General features: G+C 37.3%; 1 protein-coding gene and 1 long non-coding RNA gene across 2 annotated transcripts; one reads left to right on the forward strand and one right to left on the reverse strand.

Moving 5' to 3' along the window:
- Positions 1–31: 31 nt before the first annotated feature.
- LOC5570070 (SAFB-like transcription modulator) lies at positions 32–27588 on the forward strand. Its single transcript, XM_001653006.2, has 8 exons — positions 32–298; positions 15414–15659; positions 15726–15921; positions 20101–20185; positions 20251–20285; positions 20692–21709; positions 23194–23322; positions 26634–27588. The coding sequence occupies exons 1-8, from the start codon at positions 173–175 to the stop codon at positions 27232–27234; spliced, it is 2436 nt and encodes an 811-aa protein (XP_001653056.1). The 5' UTR covers positions 32–172; the 3' UTR covers positions 27235–27588.
- LOC110678858 lies at positions 8992–9911 on the reverse strand. Its single transcript, XR_002501996.1, has 2 exons — positions 9748–9911; positions 8992–9506 (listed from the first exon to the last, which is right to left on the reverse strand). It is a non-coding gene; the product is annotated as an uncharacterized LOC110678858 (long non-coding RNA).
- Positions 27589–27705: the final 117 nt, after the last annotated feature.

Here is a 27705-nt window from a genome sequence, read left to right on the forward strand (position 1 = left end):
TGTTTCCGGCAACACTCCCCGGCGTAAAATGTCATTTTCCACTCAACGTTTGTCGTGATCGGTCGTGCGTGTTGGTTGCTCCGCTTGTGAAAAAACAGCAGTGAGAAAAAAGAGTCATTGTGAAATTGCAGCAAGGAAAAGCAACGGAAGCCGATTGCCAGTGGAAAAAATCATGTCTGATACGGTGGAAAAGAGGAAGCTCTCGGAGCTGCGTGTAGTGGACTTGAAGCAGGAACTGGAAAAACGCGGCAAGGACGGAAACGGAGTGAAAAATGTGCTGCTCGAGCGATTGACTCAGGTAAGCGGGTGGCAGACATTTTGCTCGAAGATCGCCATATTGGATTTTGACAGTGAACCGCCAGGGCTGGTAGCGAGACTCTTTTTAGTGATGTGGTCACTATTTTCAAACTAGCCATTCCAAAAAAAATAAATACATTTTTTTTCGGGTTTAATGGTTACCAGAATTAAAGAGTAACAATATTGTTCAGAATTATTTATTAGAATAAAAAATTATTGATTAGAATAAAATGTTTTTTTTTGTGTTTCGTACTACGAACTGCCGGGATGTTTACAAAAAAAATACAATAATTCTCACTTTGATGTATTGAAATTCATCCCTAACCAGTCACATAACCGATTTTCCCAGGAAAATAATCGAAAAGCTTTTCAGAAATTTTCCTATTAGGTACTTCGATTTGTATCTGTAATATTATTCCAAATAGAAACTCTGCGAAACCATACTCCGTTTATTTCGCTATAATAACTGCAGATAATTCTTTCTATGGGGCAGATAGCCGATAAACGCCCAGCTATTGAGCAAGATATAGACCGGTCGTAGATTTTATCGTAAAGGAAATTTTCTCGACTACTCTACTGCCCATAACTGCATATTCGTAACATTCGACAAAAGTAGGCATTGAGTAAATGGGATACCAAGGTTGCATTTTACTGCAGTATGGGTGAAAACTAAAATTAAAAAAAAAAATCATTGAGAATTCAAAGGAGCTTATTTGAGGCTGAAATTTTGTACAACTTATATCGAATATTGTGTGAATAGTCAAAAAATAATTCTGATATAAATTTCGTTGCTACTACATTATGAGGCTCATGTATAATCTCAATGTGACTGTTATGCGGTTACAATTGCCAATGTGACAAAACAAATTGGTATTTTTTCGAATTTTCTAGAACAATCACAGATTTTATTAAGTTGAGTGAAAGTATTTATCATTTGATAACTCTCCATGGTATTTACTCCAATTTGTCAAAAATGTCGAATGTCACTGTTATGCAGTTATGGGCAGTCTAGGCGTAAAGTATCTTTATGCTTGTCACACGATAAACGAATGCAAAAATGATCGATTATGATCGATCATGCGAAGAAAGCTTGGGGGCAATATGAACATACGGGGCAATATGAGCCACATCGGTTTTGACTTCAAAAACAGTGTTTTAATGTCTAGTGTCATTATGATCTGCTAAATGATGCCTCAAATAGCCACCACAATAAAAACCGTAAGAATATTCGTTTGAACACTCAAGATATATACAAAAATGTACAAATTTGTCCTTCGTCATGTAAAGCTTATAATTTTGGCAGTTTTTAATTAAGTCTATAAGACAATTATATTTATAATTCTGGTAAATTTTACCAATCCATTGAAACTTCTGTTCATAATGAACAGTTCGTGAGCGAAATCAGATTTGTTCGTAAACAAAATTATTGAAAAACAATATATTATTTTCTAGATGAAGGGACGGGGCAAAATGAGCCACCTAGATTTAAGCAAAACAAACGATGTTTTGAACATAAAAATGCATTGCATAAATATACCAGATTATTTTTTTACTGCATAGTCATCTTTATGCACCATTACAAGTGGACCACTTTGCTAGAAAATATGTTGAACCAAGTATCGCAATTTAGTACTAGTATAACATGGTCTGTTTACTATGTATTATGTATCTTTAACAAAACAAGCCGCTAGAATCAATAATTTCAAGCAAAGCTAATACAATTTCCTTTCCAATAATGTACTCTTCACCACTAATTCTTCTCTATAAGGTACCGTGGGGCAAGTGGGTAATGGATTTTGCATAGTTGGGATTCTTCAAATTCTAGAGACCTTAAATTAAAACACATGAGGTCGTGTATATTTTTTAGCTTGACTCCCACCAAATATAAGCAGTATACTGAAATTGATTTTTATGTAAAATTGAAGAAAAAAGTACAGAAAAAGTTTTTGAAAATAGTCTCCTTACTTTTCACTTGCCCCACAGGTGGGGCAAGTGAAAAGTTTATCGTTTTGAACAATAAATCCAAAAACTAACAGTTACATTCACGATTTATATTACCTTTAACATTTGTTAAGGCGTCTCAATGAACAATAACATAAGTAACATGTATACAAAGAAAATTTTATTCTTATTACTTGAATTTTCTTCTGTTTAGTTATGTTTGTTGAAATTATTCGACAACATTGTAACTGCAATATTCCCAATTTTTATTTTTACATCATGGGACAGCAATTGCATGTCTGCTCTGTAGATTTTCCACCGCTCGTTATTTGTTTTTAAGAAAGTCGAATATGACGTCGGATAACTCTTCAAAAGAAATCAAACGGAATACTTCAATAAAGTATTTAGAAACTTTTTTGTGTGGATACACCTATACCCCTTTTTTATGTTTTGAACTAGCTTTGCATAGACATTCCACGAGATTTCCGTGCGTTGTCTTATATTGGAACTTTCCAATCAACGTCTTCCTTTTGATCGGCTGTCCGAAGTAAACAAATTAATATCGTAATTCCATGATTGGGCCATGATAATAGCTTTTAACGCTTTTAGTATAGTGTTTCTTGAATTATAAGCACGTTCTGTTATTCTATGATAATTGCGAACCTTGTGTACTTATAGCTACCTAGAGAGAAAACACAAATTTAATCTCTAATGAGAAACTTTTCACTTGCCCCACGCGATTGGAAAATTGATGGTGTTTCAATTTAGTTATTTTTAGGTCTATGTCAAATTAATTCTAAAACTTTTTTTATTGCAGTTTAAAACTGTCAGAGGGGACAACTTAAAAGTGGTACAGAATATTTTTTTTCCGCAACTTTTTTCTACTGAAAATATTAAAATAAGATTGCACGCCGCCATCTTGTTACGGCGTACCAGTTAACAGGTTAACAATCTTTTGCTCTATTATGCAATAATGGTTGAAAAATCTCGGGAATCTCTTACCTACCGTAATGTTCTGAATGGCTTCAACGGTTTACGCATGATTTTGAAACGTTAATTCACATATTCAGTAAAATATACACATTATTTTCACTTACCCCATTTACCCACTTGCCCCGCGGTACCTTACTGTTTTAAATAAAAATTATTCGATTGAATGAGGTGGCTCATACTGCCCCGTAGGGTGGCTCATAATGCCCCATATGGTTGGTGACCACGTAGAAAAACATGGTTTTGCAAAAAGTTCCTGAAATAATTTGCAAGTTGATGTTGACATTAATTATCGACGTAACATGAAAGACAACATTTTATAGTACAAGTCACTTGCATTTAAACCATATTTTTTGCAGTTTTTCTATGCATTCCATGACGTTTTCCTTAGGCGGCCCATATTGCCCCGATCACCCCTATGAGGTTAGGCTGCGAAACTAATAATTCTGTCGCGATTTTCGCGGATTTCCCAAATCATGCCAGGAAAATCAACAACAAATTATTTTGATACGAACAATTGTGCATTACATCATTAGGAAAATGTATATTCAAAAATGTAAACTCTCGCCTTCTCAATGAGTGCTGTAAAGTGCTCTTTATAGTATAGTCACTAGGTGCCCAGTTTTGCTGTTATCAGTTTTTGCAGGTATTTATTTGTTTTCCTTCAATAGTTTGAAACATTTGGAATATTAAGGAAGCAACCCGTCATTCCCTGGCCACGATCACAGGGTTTGACGGTGCCAAAGTAGAAGGTGCACCATAATAATACCCGTCTGTGAAACATATCACCTTCCCAATACTTTGGCACACCTCCAACGGTTCATGATTTATCATGAAACGGCTGCATTCAGGCGGAGGATCTGTTAATATGTTTCGGCATATTATCAGGTCCTCTTCGAACCGAGGGACCGCCAGGGCTCATTAGTTACTTATAAACCAGTGCTGGTTGTTGATGTTTCAGTTCGTTTACACGAGCTGTAGCATCCTTTGTACTAATCAGCAATGGTGGTTAAGTTTCGAAGCCAACGTGTGATCAATCGTTTTATAATGCAACATAAGAATGGGTGTTTGGTGGAACTGTGCGTTACACTCGTCGTTATTAAATTTAGTGATTGTGAAGGTGCTAATAGTGATTTTATAATAAAATCTATGGTGATGAAAATTTGAAAATGAAAGTGGAAGTGATTCTGATAGTTTTGTTAAAAATATAATAATAATGATGTGAACTCTACTAATTTAACAATGGCCATAATACATTGTGCATTTGTGCAATCATTTCTCTGAATATAAACTTTATTACCTAGCTCTTCAAACGTGCATGATAAAAGTTTTAATAATGACAGCGAGTGCAGAAGAATAGATCGAAGTGATTTTTTTACGGTAAATTTCTTGATCATAGTGCTAAATCGTAGTTTGAATAGTAATGACTCTACAGCAACAATATAATGATACATTTAAATTGAATATCTTTTAATTACTTAGTAATGGTAACAGATGGTAAATGGTAATAAAAAATGAATTTATATGAAAATGGTGTGATGTGAAAAGTGATATAATGGAAAGTATATCAGAAGTGTATTACGAAAGTTGATGAGAGATAATCGGTGATATATGTGATAGTGTCGAAAATAAAAGTGACGATAGTGAGTGATGAAATGAAATGGGGAATGAGGACCTTTTAATAAAACTATTTCGTTCTTCACTTTAACCACTCTAGTAGCATTTCAGGCCTTATCATAGTTTGATAGTAGTCTGAACTAGTAGACTGCAAAACTACGGCAAGGGCTGATTGCTGCTAGCGTACACAGTGACCATTTGAGCAACATTGCTTAGGAACGTCTGTGTGATGAACGCAATAGAGGCTTATAAAAGCAAATGCTGGGAAGGAGCTTAGGGCAGATTAAGAGTGCCAGTACTACCCCTATCGCTACCGACAAAAAAAAAATTAAGGAAGCAACCCGTCATTGAATTGAGAATTTTCTAAAGCAGTGTTTCCGTTAAAAGTCAAGAATTTTACATGAAATGTGTTCACTATATTCAATTCTCCAACTGAAACACAGTGAACACAATTTCATAGAATAAGTTTCAGCTTTCAGAAGAACTGCTTTTGGAGTTTAAATGATGACGTCTCATCTATGATTTGACATGATTTGATCTAGATACAATATCGAAAAAAAAGTCTGTTTAACAATTTTGAATTCTACAATTCTCAATGTGCACAAACCGAGAGCTCATAATTTAAAAGTTAATAATGGCGGAGGCCACATCCTTGTCCTTGGAAGGGAAAGAATGTTAGTTAGATAACTATTGTTACTAGAAACCGAGTATACCTCTGCATCTCAGTTGGAAAGGTTATTGGGATGAATTGCTCAATTGCTTAGAAGGATTGCTCAGATCTGGACCTAGAAAGTTGGGCATCTTGTATGGAATTTCTGAATAGTTTTAAATGTATAATCTAATGTACTGTATTACTGACAGACTAGGGAAATATTACCGTAATCCAGGGTCAAATTGATCACTTGGAGAATTTGATGGGTACCAAAATGCAATAGCTTCCTAGGATGCTGGATGTTTAGACCCTAATTTAGTATATAAGGAAATTAATTGTTCTTAACCCTCTAACACCCAACGCCGCCTTTAGACGGGTAAACTTTGGAATTTTATATATATTTTCGTGGCTCGAAAATGAAAATGATTTTATTTTGGAATTAAACTTTAAACTATAACGCGCATATGAGGAAAGTTTTTTATGACTTTTGAAACTTTTTCGTATTTTTGAAAAATGTTTTAAAAATTGTATTTTTATAACCTACAAATGCATGGAGCTTATTTAATGTGTAATACAAAAAACGTGCTTTTTATATTTTTCTACAATCACCCTATCAAAGAAGAAGAGCCACACCACCAGGCTTCTTCAAACCACCTTCAAACCTGTGTTTTTGTTGATTACACGTAAAATAAAAAATGTTTTAAAATGTACTGTTAAAAATTTAAATTTTTATTATTGCCAAAAATCAGTAATCTTCAAAAAAAAAAATAAAAGGATAAAGAAGTTCAAAAGTTAAATTTATAAAAATCAAAAACCAAAATTCATAAATTCGCAAAAAAAAATTATCATCCAAAACGTGTTTGAAACGATTTTAGAAAACGAACAATTTAGATCGAAAATAAAAAAAAAAAACTGGGTTAAATTTATTTTTTTGTATTATGATCAATTTCGCCCTGGTGGGTCATTTTCAGTTTTTGATAAACAAGCTAGTTTTATGATACTTCTCATATTATTTCCTAAAAAATCAGTTACATACACTGTCAGAGATCAACGAAGTACTGGTTTTGCCGAATTGAGGTTGACAATATCTCTGTTCCTAAGGATAATGTAACAGCAAGTTATAAAATAGTGATTTTTTTGCCCCTAGATTACGGTCCAAAGAAAAATCTATCAATTATAAAACACAGAAATTTGTTAAAACACTTAAGTGTTCACAACAATGTTAAGATATTTTTTACGAAGAATTAATAGGGTATTGTGACATGAAGTTTTGTATATGTACAAGTTTGTTTGAGACATGATTTAAGATTTCAGTGACAATTGGAAAAAAAAATTTTTTGGCGCCTATTGGCGCTTTCAGGCGCGGATTAAATTTCAGAAGTCGCGATTTTCGCGGATACGATTTTGAAGTTTTTGTAACAGCCCTGTCATTCTAGAAAAGCGCCTTTTAAGCTATAGGTCAGGAGAAGTAGATGAACTTCATTTACTTGTCAATTTTCATACAAAATCTGCTTTTTCTCTGCTATAAATTAATTCTAGGTGAACCATTTCTCCTTTCTAACCAGGGCTGCCAGATGTACAGATTTCTCTGTATTGCACAGATATTTTTATTTTGACACAGATTCAATTTGTATGGAACACATATTTTCTTTCAACAATTTTTGTATGGACACAGATTTTTTTGTATGGGACACAGATTTTTTAACCTCGTGGATGCAAATTTTCTATCAAACCATCTGGCAGCTCTGTTTCTAACGCATATGGATCATGAATAAGTTTTGTTTCACTAAGGGCCGATTTCTTCACCTTCGCTTAAGCCGTAAACCACGTTTACCCATACGATTAAACCAGGTTTAAGGCCTAAGCGGTGGTGAAGAAACCGCTTATAAGGATCTTTGCTCAAGGATCTTTGTAGATGTTGCTGTCCCGAGGCGATAAATGCTAAAACCGCAACAAATATATTTGCAGAATAAGAGTTCAACAAACCAGTCTTAAGTATAGAGTTTCAGTTGTTACCCATATTGATATGGTTCTGGACATGTTTTGAATTGGCCACATCCCTCGGGGTACTTGGAACCTAATATGGAGTGGTCATTACAGCCAGTGGTTTTGGAAATGCTTTCTAAAATAACACCTTCAAAAATCTTAAAATTTGATTATCATATTGATGTGGTACCGCACATGTTCCTAATTAGCCACTTCCACCAGGGCACCTGGAACCTACTCTAGATTGGTCAGAGAAACGAATGGTTCAGAATATTTTCACGGAAGCATCATCTTGAAGTTTGATGCTCACTTTGATATAGTTCCAGTTGATAAACAGGTCGGACTAAATTATCCGGAGTATCGATTTTTTTCACTCCGGATAATCGAATTACTGTGCATTGCGTGATTATTTATCGCGACGGCGATCTTGAAAACTTCTTAAAATGCGTATAGATCGCCGCAGGTACTTCAAATCGTTTTGGTGTCTTCTGCGCGATTATTCCTGATTGTCCAAGACATGATCGCGCAGAAGACACCAAAACGATTTGAAGTACTTGCGGCGATCTACAAGCGTTTTAGAAGATAGCCGGCGCGAGAATTTTTCGCGCCACGCATAATACTAAGAAAAAAATAGAAATCTTCAAAAAAAAAAAAAAAACTTAAATATTATCCTTTTTCGTTGTTTTATCAGGGTGTCTACTACCTGGAAAAACCTGGAAAACCTGGAATTATCAGGGAATTTTATTCAACCTGGAAAAAACCTGGAATTCTCAGGGAATTTGAATTACAATCAGGGAAAATATTTTGGGGTAGTAATTCATGGTAGAATATGTTCACTACAAAGGATTTTTGCGTCAAAATCCAGAGATTATCATTACTTCAATCAAAAAAAAAAAAAAAAAAAAAAACGGCTGCGTCGCTATCATAACGTTACTTAAGCTATTCAGGTATGGAACTTAATCGTCTTACTAAACATCAAATATCTTCAGGTATATTTGATCAGTATAGGATTGACGTATGTAGGGCTGGGGTCAGGTTTTTTTTTAGATACTTGGTCTCTATTTTTATTCAAATTTCTAATAAGTCTCTATTTATAATGAAAGGTCTCTATATTAATTAATATGGTCTTTAAAGGATTTTTTTCCCTATCTTGCTGTCATTTCCTTAGGGGTTACTTTAATTTTTTTTTCCAAAGACTATTCTAGGACTTCCTCGAGATATTTTTCACTAATTCTTCAACTGAATTCTCCAGCTGTAACTCTATCAGATCTTCCAAAGATTCCCACAGAATATCTTCCAAGAAGCCCGCAGAGGTTAATTCATAAGCTTTCAGGCATTTTTTTAAAGAATTTCTACGCCATTATGTCCACATTCACTCCAAAGAATGTTACATAAATTCCTCGAGTAATTAATCAGAAAATCTATTAGGAACATTTCATATTCGACCTGTGTTTCGTGGTTGAGTTTCTCTATTATTTATTTTTGGAATTTCCTCTGTATTTCATCCAAGGATTACAGTTTTTCCCAACATTCCTCAATCAATCTAATAAAAAAAAATATCATAGAATTCTCAAAAGTTCATCTAAGATTCCACATTAGTTACTACTACAGCTGTTTTTCCAAGAAATCCTCCGATCATTCCTACACAATTTCGTAGCGATTTCGTTTTTCAAGGAGTTGCTCCACAGAGATTCATTATTGATCTGTTTCTTTTTGTTTCAATAATTTTAGCAATTACTCTCAAGTTTTGTCAAGTGTTTTTCTAAAAATCCTTATTTATCAAAAATTACTAAACAACTTACACAAGTTTTTTTAGAGGTTACTCTTGCTAGAAATTCTTCACGAAAAACTCTTGGAAGAATGATTGAAAAAATCTGGGAAAACTTCATTGAGAAATCTCTAAAATTTATTGGAGGAGTTACTGTTAGTGGAATTTCCTGTTTCTGGAATTTCCAAAGAAATCTTAGAAGCTATCTCTGGAGTAATTTCTCAAGATATCCTCAGAGAAATTCCTAGTCAAAATCTTAAGACCGCACGGGACGTCATCATAATCACTCTATCCATTTCAAGAAGCAAATCCCAAGAACCACTCCATATATCGATGCGAAAATGTATCGCTATGATTCTATATATGTAGTGCACAACCCAATAAATTTTCAGCTTCATCGGTTCACTAAAACTCGAGATTTGCTTCCACAAAGTTTTGATGATAATTGGTAGAGTGAGACGAAAGATGGGGAAAATAACACGGTCTCCCGTGTCACCTTAAAGAAATGCTGAAGGACAATTATGTAGGAAATCCTGAGAAATCCCTGGAGGCATTTCAGGTTGAATATTGCAACATGTTTAAAACGGACGATGTTCTAGGAAACCAATGGGAAAATCACCAAAAAAAAACCTTGAGGACTAGAGAAGTTCTTGAAAAATATCTGAAATTATATATGTTATTCTGTGATTATTTTTGGAAAATATCAGGTTTTTTTAAGATATCCAAAATAAAATTCTTGGAGAAATTCTTTGGGAAAATTCTTGGAGAAATTCTTTGGGAAAATTCTTGAAGTGGTTTTATGGGAAATAATCACTAAATGAAATCCGTGAGAAAAAATCAAATCTCTCAAATTGAAATATCTATCCATTTATTCAATTTGAAGAAATCTTCTGAGTTATATCTGGATCTTTGGGCAAATACCTGAGATTATTTCTGATGAAATTCCTTGAGAAAATCATTGAAAGTGCAGTAATACAAACACTATTAGGGGTACCGGGGGCAGTATGGACACCCGGGGCAGAATGGACACCCCCTGTATCTTTGCATAAGCGAATACTTTTACACTTTAAATGCAAACAATATTTCAGTTGCCTGTCGGAGGAGTAAATTATCCACTAAAATTTCAGAAAAAATGTTCAAAACATTGATATTAAATAGACAAATTGGGCATGTTTTTATTTGGTTCGAAAATTATAACATTAACACCTCACCAAATAAGGTTTCAGAGGCAAATGACTGCAAGTTGACCGATAATGTACCTCTTGATTGAATCTTCAATGTTTTATGCTATATTCAAAAATATAGTAGATTTTCTTCTGGTACTTTAAGACATTGAAAAATTTAAATAATTTCGTATACTGTTGGGGCAATATGGACACCGGGTGACAAAGTAGAGCTGACACTTCAAAGAGAAAAAAATATAACTTCAAATACAAAATTATCCAAAAATATTTAGCATTCAATGCAATGATTATGAAGCGGAACCACAAATCAGTTAAAAATCGTCAATTCTTGATTAAAACTAACCTGGAGGCAATATTGAAAGCATCTCTACGAAAAATGTCGTAAATTGGTTTTAATCATGTTTCCAGTGGCACAGTGACCTGTCACTATGGTTTCCTGAAAATGAACTTCATTTTTCGAGGTTTTGAGAACGATCGCGGGACAATTTTCCTATAAACATTAGGGTGTCCATACTGCCCCATGGGGGTGTCCACTTTGCCCCGCTAGCTTGATGGCGACTACCAAATATAAGCTTTTTTTAAACCTATTTTTGAAAACAAAATATTTTTTTTCCCAATTATGCAACCATGTTTAACAAATACTTAAGAACTCTAAAAAGCATACTGCACATAAAAAACAGTACAATACTCATGTCCTCACAGTCAAAATAGGCAAATTCCTTAGGGTGTCCATACTGCCCCGTGTCCCCCTATTTGCCGTAATGTCTCGAGGAAGTTCAAACAGAAAAAATATTCTTAGAGAAATGTCAGGGCTGATTCCATAAAGAATCAAACTTTTTTCTCCTGGTTCCTGTTAGCTCTAGATTTGGTTTTTGATTACTGTTTGGTCTCTTTTTTCAAGCAAGAGGTTTCTGAATTTTCTAATTTCAAAACACTTAGCCATGCTTCATGAACAATTTCTAAAATTATTGGAAAATATTCAATTTCGGAAAAAACCGATTCCGGATAAGTAATCTGGAATCTGGAAGTTGTTTAAACTTTGAATTATTTTTTTACAATCATGATTCAAACTAAATACGTGCCAGGGTCGAAAATATAATTTTCGATTCGGGAAGTGTAAAAACATTGCATATATCCATTTGATATCTGGGTGTTTTTATGCGGGGCTTACTGTAAATGAAAATGACCTCAGAATGTGTGTGTATTTACTGCCATTCTAGAAATGGGTCGTTGGAATTTCAGTAGAGCTATCACCTTTCATCTCCTGGGCTAAAATTGTCTGCAGATATAAAGATATCGAAGGGTATCATAAAATACATGCATACAATTTTCTTCCATAAAAGCACTGCCGGCCAGTGGGAGGTGGATTGTATCACACACACACACACACACAATCATGATTCATGCAGAGCTCTTGAAAGTTTTCGAATGAAATGCAAACAATTAATCATTTACCTAAATGACCACATTTGTAAATGTTATACAGATCGGGTTCGATTGAACGGGAACTTTATTATCCGTGTTTTAAACACAATGATGGAAAGAACTTTTACAAACAAAACACCATCATTATTGAATACAATTCATATGAATATTCGAATTAAGCTTTAATATGTTTAGCACATTGCTTTAAAATGTCTAAAAGAGTGAATACACTTTAAAACACTTTTTAAAATTGTCTAAATTGTGTAAATTTAGTTTGTTTTGGTCATATAAAATTAAAGTATTTCTTGAACCTGGAACTAATTTACAAAACCTGAAAAAAACCTGGAAATATCAGGGAATTTCATTTCGGTAAACGAGTAGACACCCTGTTTATTGATATGATGTGGTGGCGTAGCCAGGAATTAATTCTAGGAACAGTAAGGGTCTTAATAAGAAAAAAAAATTGTGCAGCATACAAAAAAAAAATAAACTTTTTCAAACCCCCCTTTTCTCAAGTACGTTCAACACTGCAAAACCATTCATATTGTATATTGCAATACCAAATTATCTTAGATTTATGCATAAAAATTGAAAACCAAAAACATAAAAAAAATCTGGATAATTGAGTCTAAATTCCGGATAATCGAATCCGACCTATATACATGATTGGAAATACAAACGTTACTGAACAAGTTTTACTAAAATGGCCATATCTCGGAAGGTTTCCATCGAATTTAAATGCAAGTTTCTTGGAAAAATCTTAACATCTAGAGAACGTCACATTGCACGAAATAACAAACGACAGAAAAAATGTGATTTGGACATGACCTCGGAACATCTCCGGTGTCCGTTGGCCAATATTCGGCCTGGTGAATTCCTGAAACTAGACCAAATTTTCCATCAAATGTTTTTCCAGATGCATTCAATTTAATCCATTTTTTAAAAATTTACAAGCATTTGAATTTGGGCAAAATTGTGCCTATCTCAATCATTTTGCTTATCCCCTGTAAGGTACCGTGGGGCAAGTGGGTAATGGATTTTGCATAGTTGGGATTCTTCAAATTCTAGAGACCTTAAATTAAAACATATGAGGTCGTGTATATTTTTTAGCTTGACTCCCACCAAATATAAGCAGTATACTGAAATTGATTTTTATGTAAAATTGAAGAAAAAAGTACAGAAAAAGTTTTTGAAAATAGTCTCCTTACTTTTCACTTGCCCCACAGGTGGGGCAAGTGAAAAGTTTATCGTTTTGAACAATAAATCCAAAAACTAACAGTTACATTCACGATTTATATTACCTTTAACATTTGTTAAGGCGTCTCAATGAACAATAACATAAGTAACATGTATACAAAGAAAATTTTATTCTTATTACTTGAATTTTCTTCTGTTTAGTTATGTTTGTTGAAATTATTCGACAACATTGTAACTGCAATATTCCCAATTTTTATTTTTACATCATGGGACAGCAATTGCATGTCTGCTCTGTAGATTTTCCACCGCTCGTTATTTGTTTTTAAGAAAGTCGAATATGACGTCGGATAACTCTTCAAAAGAAATCAAACGGAATACTTTAATAAAGTATTTAGAAACTTTTTTGTGTGGATACACCTATACCCCATTTTTATGTTTTGAGCTAGCTTTGCATAGACATTCCACGAGATTTCCGTGCGTTGTCTTATATTGGAACTTTCCAATCAACGTCTTCCTTTTGATCGGCTGTCCGAAGTAAACAAATTAATATCGTAATTCCATGATTGGGCCATGATAATAGCTTTTAACGCTTTTAGTATAGTGTTTCTTGAATTATAAGCACGTTCTGTTATTCTATGATAATTGCGAACCTTGTGTACTTATAGCTACCTAGAGAGAAAACACAAATTTAATCTCTAATGAGAAACTTTTCACTTGCCCCACGCGATTGGAAAATTGATGGTGTTTCAATTTAGTTATTTTTAGGTCTATGTCAAATTAATTCTAAAACTTTTTTTATTGCAGTTTAAAACTGTCAGAGGGGACAACTTAAAAGTGGTACAGAATATTTTTTTTCCGCAACTTTTTTCTACTGAAAATATTAAAATAAGATTGCACGCCGCCATCTTGTTACGGCGTACCAGTTAACAGGTTAACAATCTTTTGCTCTATTATGCAATAATGGTTGAAAAATCTCGGGAATCTCTTACCTACCGTAATGTTCTGAATGGCTTCAACGGTTTACGCATGATTTTGAAACGTTAATTCACATATTCAGTAAAATATACACATTATTTTCACTTACCCCATTTACCCACTTGCCCCGCGGTACCTTATGTAATGTTTTTCGGTAGTTGTTAAGACTCCACTCGGCTGGTTAGCCGTAAAGCACGAATCATAATTAATTAAACAAGTACTCTTGTTTGTTGGGATTGCCGCATTATTATAGACTGCCATTTTTTTCATTGGTCTTAACATAAATGTACCAGAACATCAATTTTGAGCTACAGGTCAAAATAAAATTGTATAAAACACTGTGTTTACTAACTTTTACATAAAATTTAAAGTGTTGTTTATTGAACTTTTAAGTAATCTAATCTACCAAGCATACAAAATATGACTCTTCAACTTCCATGTAGATGTCCAACAATTTGCTTTAAATTGCACGATTTGTATTGTAATAAATTCGGCGTCTTCTGGTGACTGGACGGAGTTTTTTGTGAGGGAGGATTGGGAATCGAAGCCATGACCTTCCGCTTACGAAGCGAAAGCGTAACCTCGAGGCTACGGGACCCCCCTTACGATTCAAATATGACGTCCATCTTTTTGTGATTACTAGAAACACTCTAACCCCCCCCCCTCCCTCTGTCACGCTGTCACACTTTCGTAGACACCCCATCCTCCCCCTAATGATGAACGTCATTTTTTGATGAACCATAATGTTTCTGAAACGGCTATAGATTTAGCAACCTAAAATTAATTAAAATTTCATAGCGGTGTTTTGGTGCTAGAGGCAAACCAAAAATTCGCAGTGCTATTGTACTGCTTGACCGCTACCAGCCCTGCATACCGACCCCCAGGGCGTAGTACCACCAGCACTGATAATGTTTCTCTTGTCATGTACACGGTAAAAAATCAGCACGTTCGATTGAATAGATTGATCACTTGACTCAATTCAAAACAACAATCACCATGATTTGAAGGGTTTCAACTTTGGATTTGCTCTACTGTCTCTAGAACTAGACTCTGAAGTGAAAAGTCGTTGATTTTGAACATCATGTCTTTTGTATGAAAGCAATCATTGACAGCTCGTTGTAGAAACTGATTGAGATCAACTCAACCCCTTTCAACAGATGCGAGTTGGTGTCAAGGTAAGACACTAGACTTGCACTCCGAAGATTAGTGGTTCAAATCTGGGTCAGGCGGAAATGTTTATTTTAACTTTTTTTTTTATTTCAAATCAAAACATGCAACGTTTAATTCAAGTGCTGTTACCTTGATTTTGTCAAGATTTAACAGTAGTGCGAAACCAAGTGCAGAACTATTGATAGTATGGTGCTTATTTTTTACCGTGTAGGCGTTGAAAGACGAAAAGTTGGATCCGGAAACGCACGAGTTCGAAGTCGTCGCCACGGGAAAAACTCCGGCCAAAAAGGGAAAGCCTACCAAGGCAGAAGAAGAGACCGCAGAAGCAGATGGTGCCGCTACCTCGGAAGGCGACTTGAACATGGACGATATGGTGATTCAGGATGAGTGCAATGAAGACGAACCGGCCGCAGTCGAAGAGGCCAAGAAGCCGGAGGAGGCCAAAAAGGAGGAAAAGGTTGAAAAAAAAAAATGTTTCTATTGTGTGATGAGTGAAATTTATATCTATTTCTCCGGTTTACAGAAGGAAGAACCAAAGAAAGTGGAAAAGGTAGAGGTTGCAAATGGTGAAGCAGCCAAGGCTACTGAAACTGATAAGAGCAGCAGCAAGGAGGAAACCAAGGACGCGGACAATGAAGATTCGCTCAATTTGACGATTGGCGAAGAAGACGAGAAGCTGCTTCACGACGACAGTAGTAACATCGAGAGCGAGAAGAAAGGTACGTGGGAACTTGTTCTAGGATGATGTGGGAATACTATAATTTGGGATTTCGATGATGATATTTACACATCTTTGTGGAAAGGTCAATTCGTTGACTTTGGTGATTTCCAAATTGTTTGGTTCATTCTGATCTAATACTCAATGGATTCGTTTTTTATGCAACGCACAGTAAAAACCCTAGTAATGCATTTTGCAATGAATTTGCTTATCAAAAAGCGTTGAATTACTTAAAAATAGAATAACCTCAAATCCGCATAAAAAAGTTCTTATCCATAAACACGCTTATGGAGATCGTAGATAATGTACTGGAAAACTTACCTACTGTTCTTGAAGTTCTTACCTTCGAGCTGTTGTGTTTTGTAAAACATTTCGTCAAGCTATTGTCACAAGGATTCGTCGGATATTTTCCTTATATTAGCGCAGAATTTGCTCCAGAAATTCCTCCCGGGATTATTCCATGAAAACTTCCAGGTACCGTTTTAGACATTTTTCAGAACAGTAATTACTACAGGGTATCTCGGGAGTGAGCGATTGGATTGGTGTGCAATGCGTTTATCAAGTAATATGAATCAGATCCATGCTATTTGCTGAGATGCGGAGGTTTATTCGGTCTATAGTTACTAACATCACTCTCTTCACCGATGACCGAATGGATGGGCCAGTGCTGTTATTGAGCTTTAAATTTTGAGCTCTCGATTTGTGCACATGGAAAATGGTTTGGTAATTCCTAGCCCCATCAATTGAATTTCTGTAAATTTTCGATTGTTCTGGTCAAGCATGCAGTACCAACTACGAAACGGTCATCTATTCTCGTGCTTCAAGTTTCCATCGTGAAATGTTACAACAATAATTCCAGTAATATCTCAAATTATTCCACAGTTTTTCAGAGATTAGGCTGGTGTTTTTTTAAGAGATTCCTTCTAGATATTATCCAGGATTGCACCGGTGTTTTTTTCTACCATTTTGTCAAAAAAAACCTACAAGTTTTCTTTAAAGTCCAGAAAATACTTCAGAGTTTACATCAGTATATTCCAGGAATTATCGCTAGAATTTATGGAAAGTTCCTTGACAATTTTCTAAAAAAAACGCTTGAATACATTTTTTTTTGGAATTATCTGAAAGAATCTCTTCAGAAAGTATAGGGTGATGTGCTAGTATCCATCGTATTAAGCATTGATCACTGAGAACTGCAATTTTCCCAGTGTTGCAGTGAATGATGCTGATACAAACCGATGCCAAACAATTCTTTCTCAAAACGGCCTCAGCATTGTACAATAAGATTTTGATAAATCTTGATCTCTTTTTGGCAATAATGCAAAGAATATGCATCTTGCCGTATTCTCAATCCGTCGTATCGTTTTCATTTCTGTCGCAATCAGTTTCCAGATTCATCTCACAATTTACGGCTCACTGTGATATAGTGAGTGGTAAAAACACAACATATCAACGCTATGATACAATGTTTTTGGAATATACTAATTTCCTTTAAAATTAATTGTTCGTCATCAGTTTCGGTAAGAAACTTGTATCATAAAGTGGTGTGACTGGTGTCGATCGTCTAGCATTTCTCTCAAATCGTGTTCGTCCATGCTTTTTCGGTGAAAAGTGCTAAGTTGATAAATAATCTGAAGTTATTTAACGAAATACAGTAGTTTTATTGCATTTTTAGTGTAAAAACCATAACAGCTTTCACAAAATTACACTTGGAAAATGAATCTATGTTGCAGGTTGTTGGAGGAAGCACAATTTTGTGCAACATCAACGTATCAGTTCCACTGTGTTGCGAAGAGCAATATGGCTGCATAAACGTTGACGGCAACAGCCACGAGCCATAGTCGAGGCGTTGCCATGGGAAACGATCGCAGCAATCTGTTTTTTCTTATGCTATGGAATTTTAAATAAAATTCGTTCTCTTGGCGTGTAGCCTTTCAGTAGTAAAGACGTGTTTTCATTTTCGCTCCCGAACCTGGTTCTGACTCTGCTAGTTCTCGAACAGGTTATCGGCCCAGCAAACGTGACCCGCGGAATTGAGAAGCAGAAGCCGTTCCAGAAAATATAGCTCAGGTGAGAAGTTCCCTGTTTTCCGGAAGCTGTCTGAAGATGGAGTGGGCACGAATCGTGAAGCTGACCAACACGAACTACGAGGCGTGGTGTTTCTCGATGCAAGCACTGCTACGACGCGAGCAAATGTGGAAGTATGTTGACCCCGGTACTCCACCCGACCCGGTGACGGATGCGTGGCGCGAAGGAGATGAAAAAGCGTTGGCCACGATTCAGCTGACGGTGGATGAGAGCCAGTACGGGCTTATTCGAGGGAAAGCGACGGCAAGGGACACGTGGTTGGCATTGAAGGACCACCATCAGAAGGCGTCGTTGGGACAGAAGGTAACGTTGCTGAAGCAAATTACGAACCAGAATTACCAGTGCGGTGACGACATGGAGGCATATCTGGCTGACATCGAAAAGTTGTACGTTCGACTCGAAAACTCTGGCTTCGAAATGAGAGAGTGTCTCAAAGTGGCGTTAATTTTGCGTGGCTTGCCGGATTCGTTCAATCCGCTGACTACTGCTCTGGAGGCCCGGAACGAGGAGGAGCTGACTCTCGATTTGGTCAAGGTGAAGCTGATAGATGAAGCGGATAAGCAAGGGAATCGAAGGAGTAGTTTGGACGAGCAGGTGTTGCGGACCAGTGGAACCACGCGTCGGAAGGATGTAGTTTGCTACTTTTGTGGGCAGGAAGGTCACATGAAGCGAAACTGCAAAGCGTTCCTGGAAGAAAGAGGTGAGAAAAAGGAAAAGAAGACAGATGAAGCTAAGATAGTGCGCGAAAGCGAAAACTATTCGTTCACCTTTATGGTTAGCAGTGGTGCGCGTGACGCGAACACGTGGGTGGTAGACTCTGGCGCGACGTCGCACATGGCTAACAACCGTAAAGCGTTTTCGAAGTTAGATACGAGTGTTTGCCCGGTTATTTCGACTGCGAGTGGGAGAAAGATACGCACCGGTGGAATAGGGGACTGTACGATTGACTGCGTTGTTCGAAATCAAATAGTTTCGGTTACGTTGACGGACGTTTTGTATGCCCCTGCGCTGAAGGAGAACTTGGTTTCCGTTTCAAAACTAGCGGCGAAGAAGGTAAAAGCTGAATTCGACGAGAAGCAATGCCAGCTAGTGTTCGGAGGTGAAACTATTGCGATTGCTGATAATGTTGGAGGATTGTATACTTTGAACGTTTTCAAAGAGAGTGCCATGATGGTCGGTGTTGTTGGCTCAGAGGTGATTCAAAAACGGAAGTATCGAGGAAGCAAGATTAAAAAGGAAGGATCTACTACCGTGAAGAAAAAGCCTGCGAGCGATGATGACGAATACGATTCGATCTCTGATGGTCAGTACGATGACGCATCGGAAGACGTATTTTATGATTGCGAGAATACGGAGACAGTTGATGTTGAGGAGGAGTGTTGGAGGAAGCACAATTTTGTGCAACATCAACGTATCAGTTCCACTGTGTTGCGAAGAGCAATATGGCTGCATAAACGTTGACGGCAACAGCCACGAGCCATAGTCGAGGCGTTGCCATGGGAAACGATCGCAGCAATCTGTTTTTTCTTATGCTATGGAATTTTAAATAAAATTCGTTCTCTTGGCGTGTAGCCTTTCAGTAGTAAAGACGTGTTTTCATTTTCGCTCCCGAACCTGGTTCTGACTCTGCTAGTTCTCGAACACAGGTGAGTTGGAATATTCGCCGTAGTGGAACATTTTAAGTTTGATACGACGAATAATAACGCTTACGACGAAGTAGAACGAAACCTGAATCTTTGGGATAATTCCTGAGGATATCTTTAGAGAACTTCTCAACGAGAATTTTGGAGGGAATTCCAAAATAAGTAGTCTCAGAATTGATGGAAATAAGGAAAAAAATATGAATTAATTCTGTTTCTATATAAATTGCCTTTGAGGGGAATCTAAACTTTTTGAGACACTTCAATATTAGTGTTACAATGATTTCATACTAAGTTTTTATGGCTCAATAATTGCGTTACTCATGAATTTCAAATTGTTTTACTGTTGCGTGTAGGCATAAACAACTTATCCATTTTTTTTTAGAAGTGGTGTTTGTTTCTATGTATTTACTTTCGATCGGATTTAATATGTTTGTCAATGTTTTTGTTTCAAGGTGCTGAATCCGGAAAGAGCTCGGATGCCAAAAAAGTCGATGCCTCGGAGGAAAGCAAGAAGGCTGAGAAGACCGACTCTTCCAGGTAATTAGTGCCCGTGATTCGAACCAGCGAATTGTTATTCACATAAACATTTTCTATAATTTTAGCGAGAAAACGGCGGGCACCGCAAAGGACGAGAAAGGTAATTTAAAAGCGTGGCAAATTTGTTTTTTTACCGATGATTTTCGTAAAGATTAGGTTGAGTGTAACGTTAGAAAGTTTTCGTTACCACTTTTTATGTTGATTTCGTGGTTTATTCCTGAGGAAAACAAGTTAGTGAATTCTGAAAGCAATGCAATGAAGGAATTTGTCAAAGTGTGTAACATAAGTTAGGCTTAGTTTTTCTGATGATTATAATTTTTCGACTTTTTTCCACGGGCGGAGAGTGCTGGCGCGCTGTACGAAGAAACGTTACGTCGACAATTGAGTTGTCGGAGAAAACGACAAGCTAGCAACCAATCCATACTAATAATGCCACTACCAAAAATAATGTATAATGTTTGTCTATATTTCTCATTCGTTTGGATGCGGAATCTGTGTGTTTGCAGAGAGCGCTGGAAAGTCCTCGTCAACGTCAGCCAAGTCGGGCTCATCCAGCGACTCCAAGACAAAGTCGTCACCCAGTTCGAGTGACAAGACGGCTACCGTGTCCCGGAACCTGTGGGTTTCCGGTCTATCGTCGCTCACTCGGGCAACGGATTTGAAGCTGATCTTCTCCAAGTACGGCAAAGTGATTGGCGCAAAGGTGGTGACCAATACTCGTACACCGGGAACTCGTTGCTATGGCTATGTGACGATGGCATCGGCCAAGGACGCAACGGAGTGCATCACCCATTTGCACCGAACCGAATTGCACGGACGAATGATTTCAGTGGAGAGAGCAAAATCTGATCTAGGTCCAGCGAAGCCTACAACCGCAAACAGCACCAGCACTGATAAAAAGACGGAATCGGCCAAGACGACCGGAGCGGAAGGTGGTGGGGATAGTGGCAAAGATAAAGACAACAAAGACAAGACCGAGAAGAAGGATGATAACGATAACCGATCCCGTAACAGCAAAGAACGTGCCAGGTCGGTCAACAGGAGTCGGTCCCAGCACCGCAGCCGTTCTCAATACCGAGGCAGATCCGCGGAAAAAGATGCCAAGCCGAAGGACGACAAGAAGAAAGATGACACCCAAAAGGGAGCTGAAGTCAAAGAGGGTGCAGCAGCTGTGGCGCGCAAGGACGGAGATCGTCGCGACAATCGGAACAACGATCGCAGAGATAACCGCAACCGGGATCGTGAGGTCCTATCGCTACAGAAGATTCGCGAAGAGCGCGAGCGCCAGCGGCTACGCGAGAAGGAACGTCAACTACGGGAAGAGGAACGACGCCGCCGGGAGATGCGCCAGCGCCAACGGGAGGAGGAACAACTGCTGCGACGTGAGCGGGAGAAGCTGGCCATCGAACGGGCTCGTATTGAGAAGGAAAAGGCCGAACTGTTGCGCATCGAACGCGAACGCCAGAAGCTGGAGCGGGAGAAGATCGAACTGGAACGTCTGGAGCTGAAGCGTCAGCAAAGGAAGTACGGTTGAAATTTATCTCTTTAAGATTAATCAATTTTCTCTATTCTCTATTTTATTACGATATCCATCCCCTCGACCTTGCCCTGATGCAAAACTCAAAGTACGAGTTTTGTATTGTACATTTCGCAAAAAGTAACGTGGAGATATGTAGTTTACGAAAAGCGCGAGAAACTGTTATTTATTTAGTGACAAAATATTTCCCAGCCTTATGTATCTAATCACCATGTGTTTGGAGATCGCGAACACCTGACCATGTCAGTATGTTGAAGGCGCTGCAGATCATGCTGCTGGTAAACCATGGATGGAGAAAATCGTTTCTAGTAACAAACAACACCGAATTTGAACGGTCTAAGAGGACTGTCGCTCTTGCAGCAGCAAGATTTCAACACCTCACTACGCGCGCATAGTACAGATATATGGAGCATCCGATGCGCTGTTTGTCGTGAGACAGACAGTTTATCCGATGTCGTTACAAGTAGCGATCAACTTGAACCATGCCGCATTCGTGCTATTGTTTTTCGCTCAACCCGCGTCCGAATGATTTTAAAATCACAAACAGCATATGCAGAGGCAGATCATACAGGCACACAGGCAAAACGAAGCGTTATTCGTGGAGTGTAGTTTGTTGTGATGACTTGACGACAGAAGGTTAATATGATTGCAGGATAAAGAACAGCAGCGAAGCATCATGGATTTGGTCATGAGCGCTAAATTTACATCCTTGTGAAAAACACCAAATTTAGTAAAAGACGTGGCATTTCTGTGGATGTGCCAAGTTCAGTGTTCAAACATTAAATCATTGTGAGGACACTGTGCAGCAGAAATCGGGCTAATTCATTTTCGGCAAATTCTAAACATATCCGTCGTGGTCCTCTACCCAAAGGATCCAACTTGCAGTTCATCAAACCCAATTGGCAGAGTACCGGTTTGGTAAGTTTGGAGACTTCTTGCTGGACGTACAAAGCGTAGCAGTGGCAGTAAGCAACTCTCAACTGAGAAGTCAACCCGCCCATGAAGCATCGGAACTGTGAGAACCTGGAACGATGAACTCAGAGTGCAATAAGTTCACTGATTCATTATTCGGCCTTCACCCGGACGTTGAACCGTATAGCAGAAAAGCAGATTTCAGTCATCGAAGATCATAGCTTGGGAAATATTTTGTCACCTATTCGGGAACGCCAAATCATCGGTCGTCGAACTTTGGCCCTTATTTTGCTAGGGTCATCTCAATTTTTGTCGATATAGAAATCTTCAATGCCCAGAATGAAACATTCTCTCCTGGCATCGATTGATTTCATAAGTTGTCTTCTTGTAAAAATCTACAATGCTCGTATATTTCGTAGAAACGAGAAAAAATTGAAACCGAATTACGACTCGCAGTCCCCCCAGTTTCCACTTCCAGATCGCTAATCTACTTTCTTTGTTTCTGCAATGTTTTCTGTCTTTTTGAATCGTTTCTAAAAAAATAACATCCATCGAACAGAATTGAAGAGGCGAAACGGAACTTGAAACGCCCGGCCACAACGGATCACTACGACGATGACCGAAAACGTGCAGCCGGATCGGACCGTCGTTTCGAAGCACCTCCACCACCGTCGATCTCCTCCGCAGGGTAAGTGTCGTACGATGGGATCGGCATTAGAGCAGGGTGTCTACTACCTGGAAAAAACTGGAAAACCTGGAATTATCAGGGAATTTTATTCAACCTGGAAAAAACCTGGAATTCTCTGGGAATTTGAATTACAATCAGGGAAAATATTTTGGGGTAGTAATTCATGGTAGAATATGTTCACTACAAAGGATTTTTGCGTCAAAATCCAGAGATTGTCATTACTTAAATAAAAAAAAAACGGCTGCGCCGCTATCATTACGTAACTTAAGCTATTCAGTGAGGATCTTTTCAGGTATGGAACTTAATCGTCTTACTAAACATCAAATATCTTCAGGTGTGTTTGATCAGTATAGGATTGACGTATGTAGGGCTGGGGGCAGGTTTCGTTTTAGAGACTTGGTCTCTATTTTTATTCAAATCTCTAATAAGTCTCTATTTATATTGAAAGGTCTCTATTTTAATCAATATGGTCTTAAAAGGATTTATTTTCCCTATCTTGCTTGTAGTGAATTCTGATGCAAAATTCTATAAGGCCTCGAGAAACTTTCGGAGCCTGTTACGAGACTATTCAACTAATTCTATCAGATATTCTTCACATATTTCTAGAGAAAATGTTCCAAGAATTTTCCTTGTGTTTTCTCCAGATATTTCTTCTGGAATATTTTCAGGGACTAATACAGGATTATCTCCAGGAATTCTTCAAGAGATTCCTCTACCAATTCTACCAGCAATTTGTCAAAGGATCTTAAGGGAATGTCACCAGTATTTGGTTTAGGACATCCTTGAGCACTTCAATAATACTACCTCCAGTCATTTCCTTAGAGGTTACTTTAATTTTTTTTCCAAAGACTATTCTAGGACTTCCTCGAGATATTTTTCACTAATTCTTCAACTGAAATTTCCAGCTGTTACTCTATCAGATCTTCCAAAGATTCCCACAGAATTTCTTCCAAGAAGCCCGCAGAGGTTAATTCATAAGCTTTCAGGCATTTTTTAAAGAATTTCTACGCCATTATGTCCACATTCACGCCAAAGAATTGTTACATAAATTCCTCGAGTAATTAATCAGAAAATCTATTAGGAATATTTCATATTCGACCTGTGTTTCGTGGTTCAGTTTCTCTATTATTTATTTTTGGAATTTCCTCTGTATTTCATCCAAGGATTACAGTTTTTCCCAACATTCCTCAATGAATCTAATAAAAAAATACCATAGAATTCTCAAAAGTTCATCTAAGATTCCACATTAGTTACTACTACAGCTGTTTTTGCAAGAAATCCTCCGATCATTCCTACACAATTTCGTAGCGATTTCGTTTTTCAAAGAGTTGCTTCACAGAGATTCAATATTGATCTGTTTATTTTTGTTTCAATAATTTTAGCAATTACTCTTAAGTTTTGTCAAGTGTTTTTCTAAAAATCCTTATTTATCAAAAATTACTAAACAACTTACACAAGTTTTTTTTAGAGGTTACTCTTGCTGGAAATTCTTCTCGAAAAACTCTTGGAAGAATGCTTGAAACCCAATAAATTTACAGTTTCATCGGTTCACTAAAACTCGAAATTTGCTTCCACAAAGTTTTAATGATAATTGTTAGAGTGAGACGAAAGATGGGGAAAATAACACGGTCTCCCGTGTCACCTTAAAGAAATGCTGAAGGACAATTATGTAGGAAATCCTGAAAAATCCTTGGAGGCATTTCAGGTTTGAATGTTACAACATGTTTAAATCGGGAACCTTTGGACGATGTTCTAGGAAACCAATGGGAAAATCACCAAAAAAAAAAACTTGAGGCTTAGAGATATTCTTGAAAAATATCTGAAATTATATATGTTATTCTGTGATTATTTTTGGAAAATATCAGTTTTTTTTAAGATATCCAAAATAAAATTGGAGAAATTCTTTAGGAAAATTCTTGAAGTGGTATTATGGGAAATAATCACTAAATGAAATCCGTGAGAAAAATTCAAATCTCTCAAATTAAAATATCTATCCATTTATTCAATTTGAAAAAATCTTCAGAGTTATATCTGGATCTTTGGGCAAATACCTGAGATTATTTCTGATGAAATTCCTTGAGAAAATCCTTGAAAGTGCAGTAATACAAATAGTGTTTGTGTTACTGCACTTTGTCGTAATGTCTCAGAGGAAGTTCAAACAGAAAAAATATTCTTAGAGAAATGTCAGGGCTGATTCCACAAAGAATCAAACTTTTTTCTCCTGGTTCCTGTTAGGTCTCGATTTGGTTTTGATTACTGTTTGGTCTCTTTTTTCAAGCAACAGGTTTCTGAATTATCTAATTTCAAAACACTCAGCCATGCTTCATGAACAATTTCTAAAATTATTGGAAAATATTCAATTTCGGAAAAACCGATTCCGGATAAGTAATCTGGAATCTGAAAGTTGTTTAAACTTTGAATTATTTTTTTTACAATCATGATTCATGCAGAGCTCTTGAAAGTTTTCGAATGAAATGCAAACAATTAATCATTTACCTAAATGACCATTTGAGCGGGAACTTTATTATCCGTGTTTTAAACACGATGATGGAAAGAACTTTTACAAACAAAACACCATCATTATTGAATACAATTCATATGAATATTCAAATTAAGCTTTAATATGTTTAGCACATTGCTTTAAAATGTCTAAAAGAGTGAATACACTTTAAAACACTTTTTAAAATTGTATAAATTGTGTAAATTTAGTTTGTTTTGGTCATATAAAATTAAAGTATATCTTGAACCTGGAACTTATTTATAAAACCTGGAAATATCAGGGAATTTCATTTCGGTAAACGAGTAGACACCCTGTAGAGGGAAAGAGACGGGACAATATGAGCACCCTAAGGATGAGCCTAATCTATGGGTTATTCCAACAACATTTTATGTCACGATTGGTGAAATGCGAACATATGTTTTGAACAATTACGCGCTTTTATCATGTTTGTCTATTGTTTAAGGTGAAGATGAATCGAAGCTACACCTCAAATTTACAAGAGCACAAATCTGAAGAACCAGATATCCGTTCAAGTTGAAAACTTAATCACTCGATGGTGATGACCAATCGATCAAATTTTCCAGTATGATCGGTTGTCTAATTCTTCAGATTTGTGCTTTTGAAAATTTGTGGTTTGGCTTAAATTTATCTTCACCTTAAGAGCTATCACTGTTATCTGGGCTCGCTTTGAGGTACAGAAATTTAGTATCGGTTTTTTCCCTCCCAGGTATCTTTTTTTATCTTACCTTTGGTGGACATCTTACAACTCTTTTTCCTGATAAGCACTATCTAATTAAAATTTTCTTTACAGTCGCGGTTCCTACGGATCGTCGGACAAGAAACGTATAGATGACTACAAGTCACGTGACGATTACAAGTCGCGCCCGGTTGATGATTACCGGCGAGGAGACACCTATAAGCGCAACGGAGGTGGAGTTATGGATCGCGATATGGATCGGCCATCGATGACAACCATGGATAGCCGTTACCCTGACAGTCGCTCCGGTGGCGGCGGCGGTGGTGACTACCGTGGAAGTGGCAATCCCCGGGATGATCGCGATCGCAACGGATCGGCACCCAAGTCTCGGTATATGGATCCAATTGACCAACGCTATCAGGATCGGTCTAGCAGCAGCGGCGGCGGCGGTGGCAACAGTGGTCCTTGGAATGCAGGGCCACCACAGATGACCCTGATCCCAGCCGGGATGAGCAGCAGCGAATGGCGGATGGATAACAACCAGGATCGGTACGATCGAACCTACAACGAGCGCAAAGCTCCACAGATGAGTGCCAGCCCCTTCATGGATCCCTCGAGGCAGAATCAGTTCATGGGAGGTAGTGGCAGCGGAGGACGTCCACAGGACCGTTATGGAGCTCCCGTTTCCAATCGGTTCGACAATGGACGGTACTAGGACGGGATAAGTAGCGATACACCGCTCTTTGGTGTATATTGGAATTCCTAGCATTACATATTCAAGTATGAATGACATCGTTGAAGCACAGTTCAAGATAGGCTTATGTAAAAGATACACATAAAGCATTGGTTAGTGGAGTTGCACTAATCTCAGCTACATATATAGGCATAGCTGTAACGAGACAAATCCCGATGTGTACCTTCCTTGATTCCTTATCCGTGCATCCCATTTTTCCTACTGACCTAGATGTGTGATCATTCGGTGTAAGAATCATCTCTGTAGTAGTCATTATTGAGTATTAGCTCGTAAGTAATTTAAACAGGATTCAATAAAGGAAACCGATAGAAGAAATGCTAGTGTTCTTCTTATTAGAAAGATAAAAAAACAGGTGGTATACGCAACTCTGCGTTCAATAAAAGAAAATCGTTTGAATTTTAAGGCTTAGTAGCCCGTCATTCGTTTTGGTGG

Source organism: Aedes aegypti, chromosome 3 (assembly GCF_002204515.2).
Source record: "Aedes aegypti strain LVP_AGWG chromosome 3, AaegL5.0 Primary Assembly, whole genome shotgun sequence".
NCBI lineage: Eukaryota > Metazoa > Arthropoda > Insecta > Diptera > Culicidae > Aedes > Aedes aegypti.

Coding starts and splice junctions, on each gene's coding strand:
- LOC5570070 (XM_001653006.2), top strand. CDS start 173: ATGTCTGATACGGTGGAAAAGAGGAAGCTCTCGGAGCTGCGTGTAGTG. Junction 15,922..20,100: donor CATCGAGAGCGAGAAGAAAG/GTACGTGGGAAC, acceptor TTTTGTTTCAAG/GTGCTGAATCCGGAAAGAGC. Junction 20,186..20,250: donor GAGAAGACCGACTCTTCCAG/GTAATTAGTGCC, acceptor CTATAATTTTAG/CGAGAAAACGGCGGGCACCG.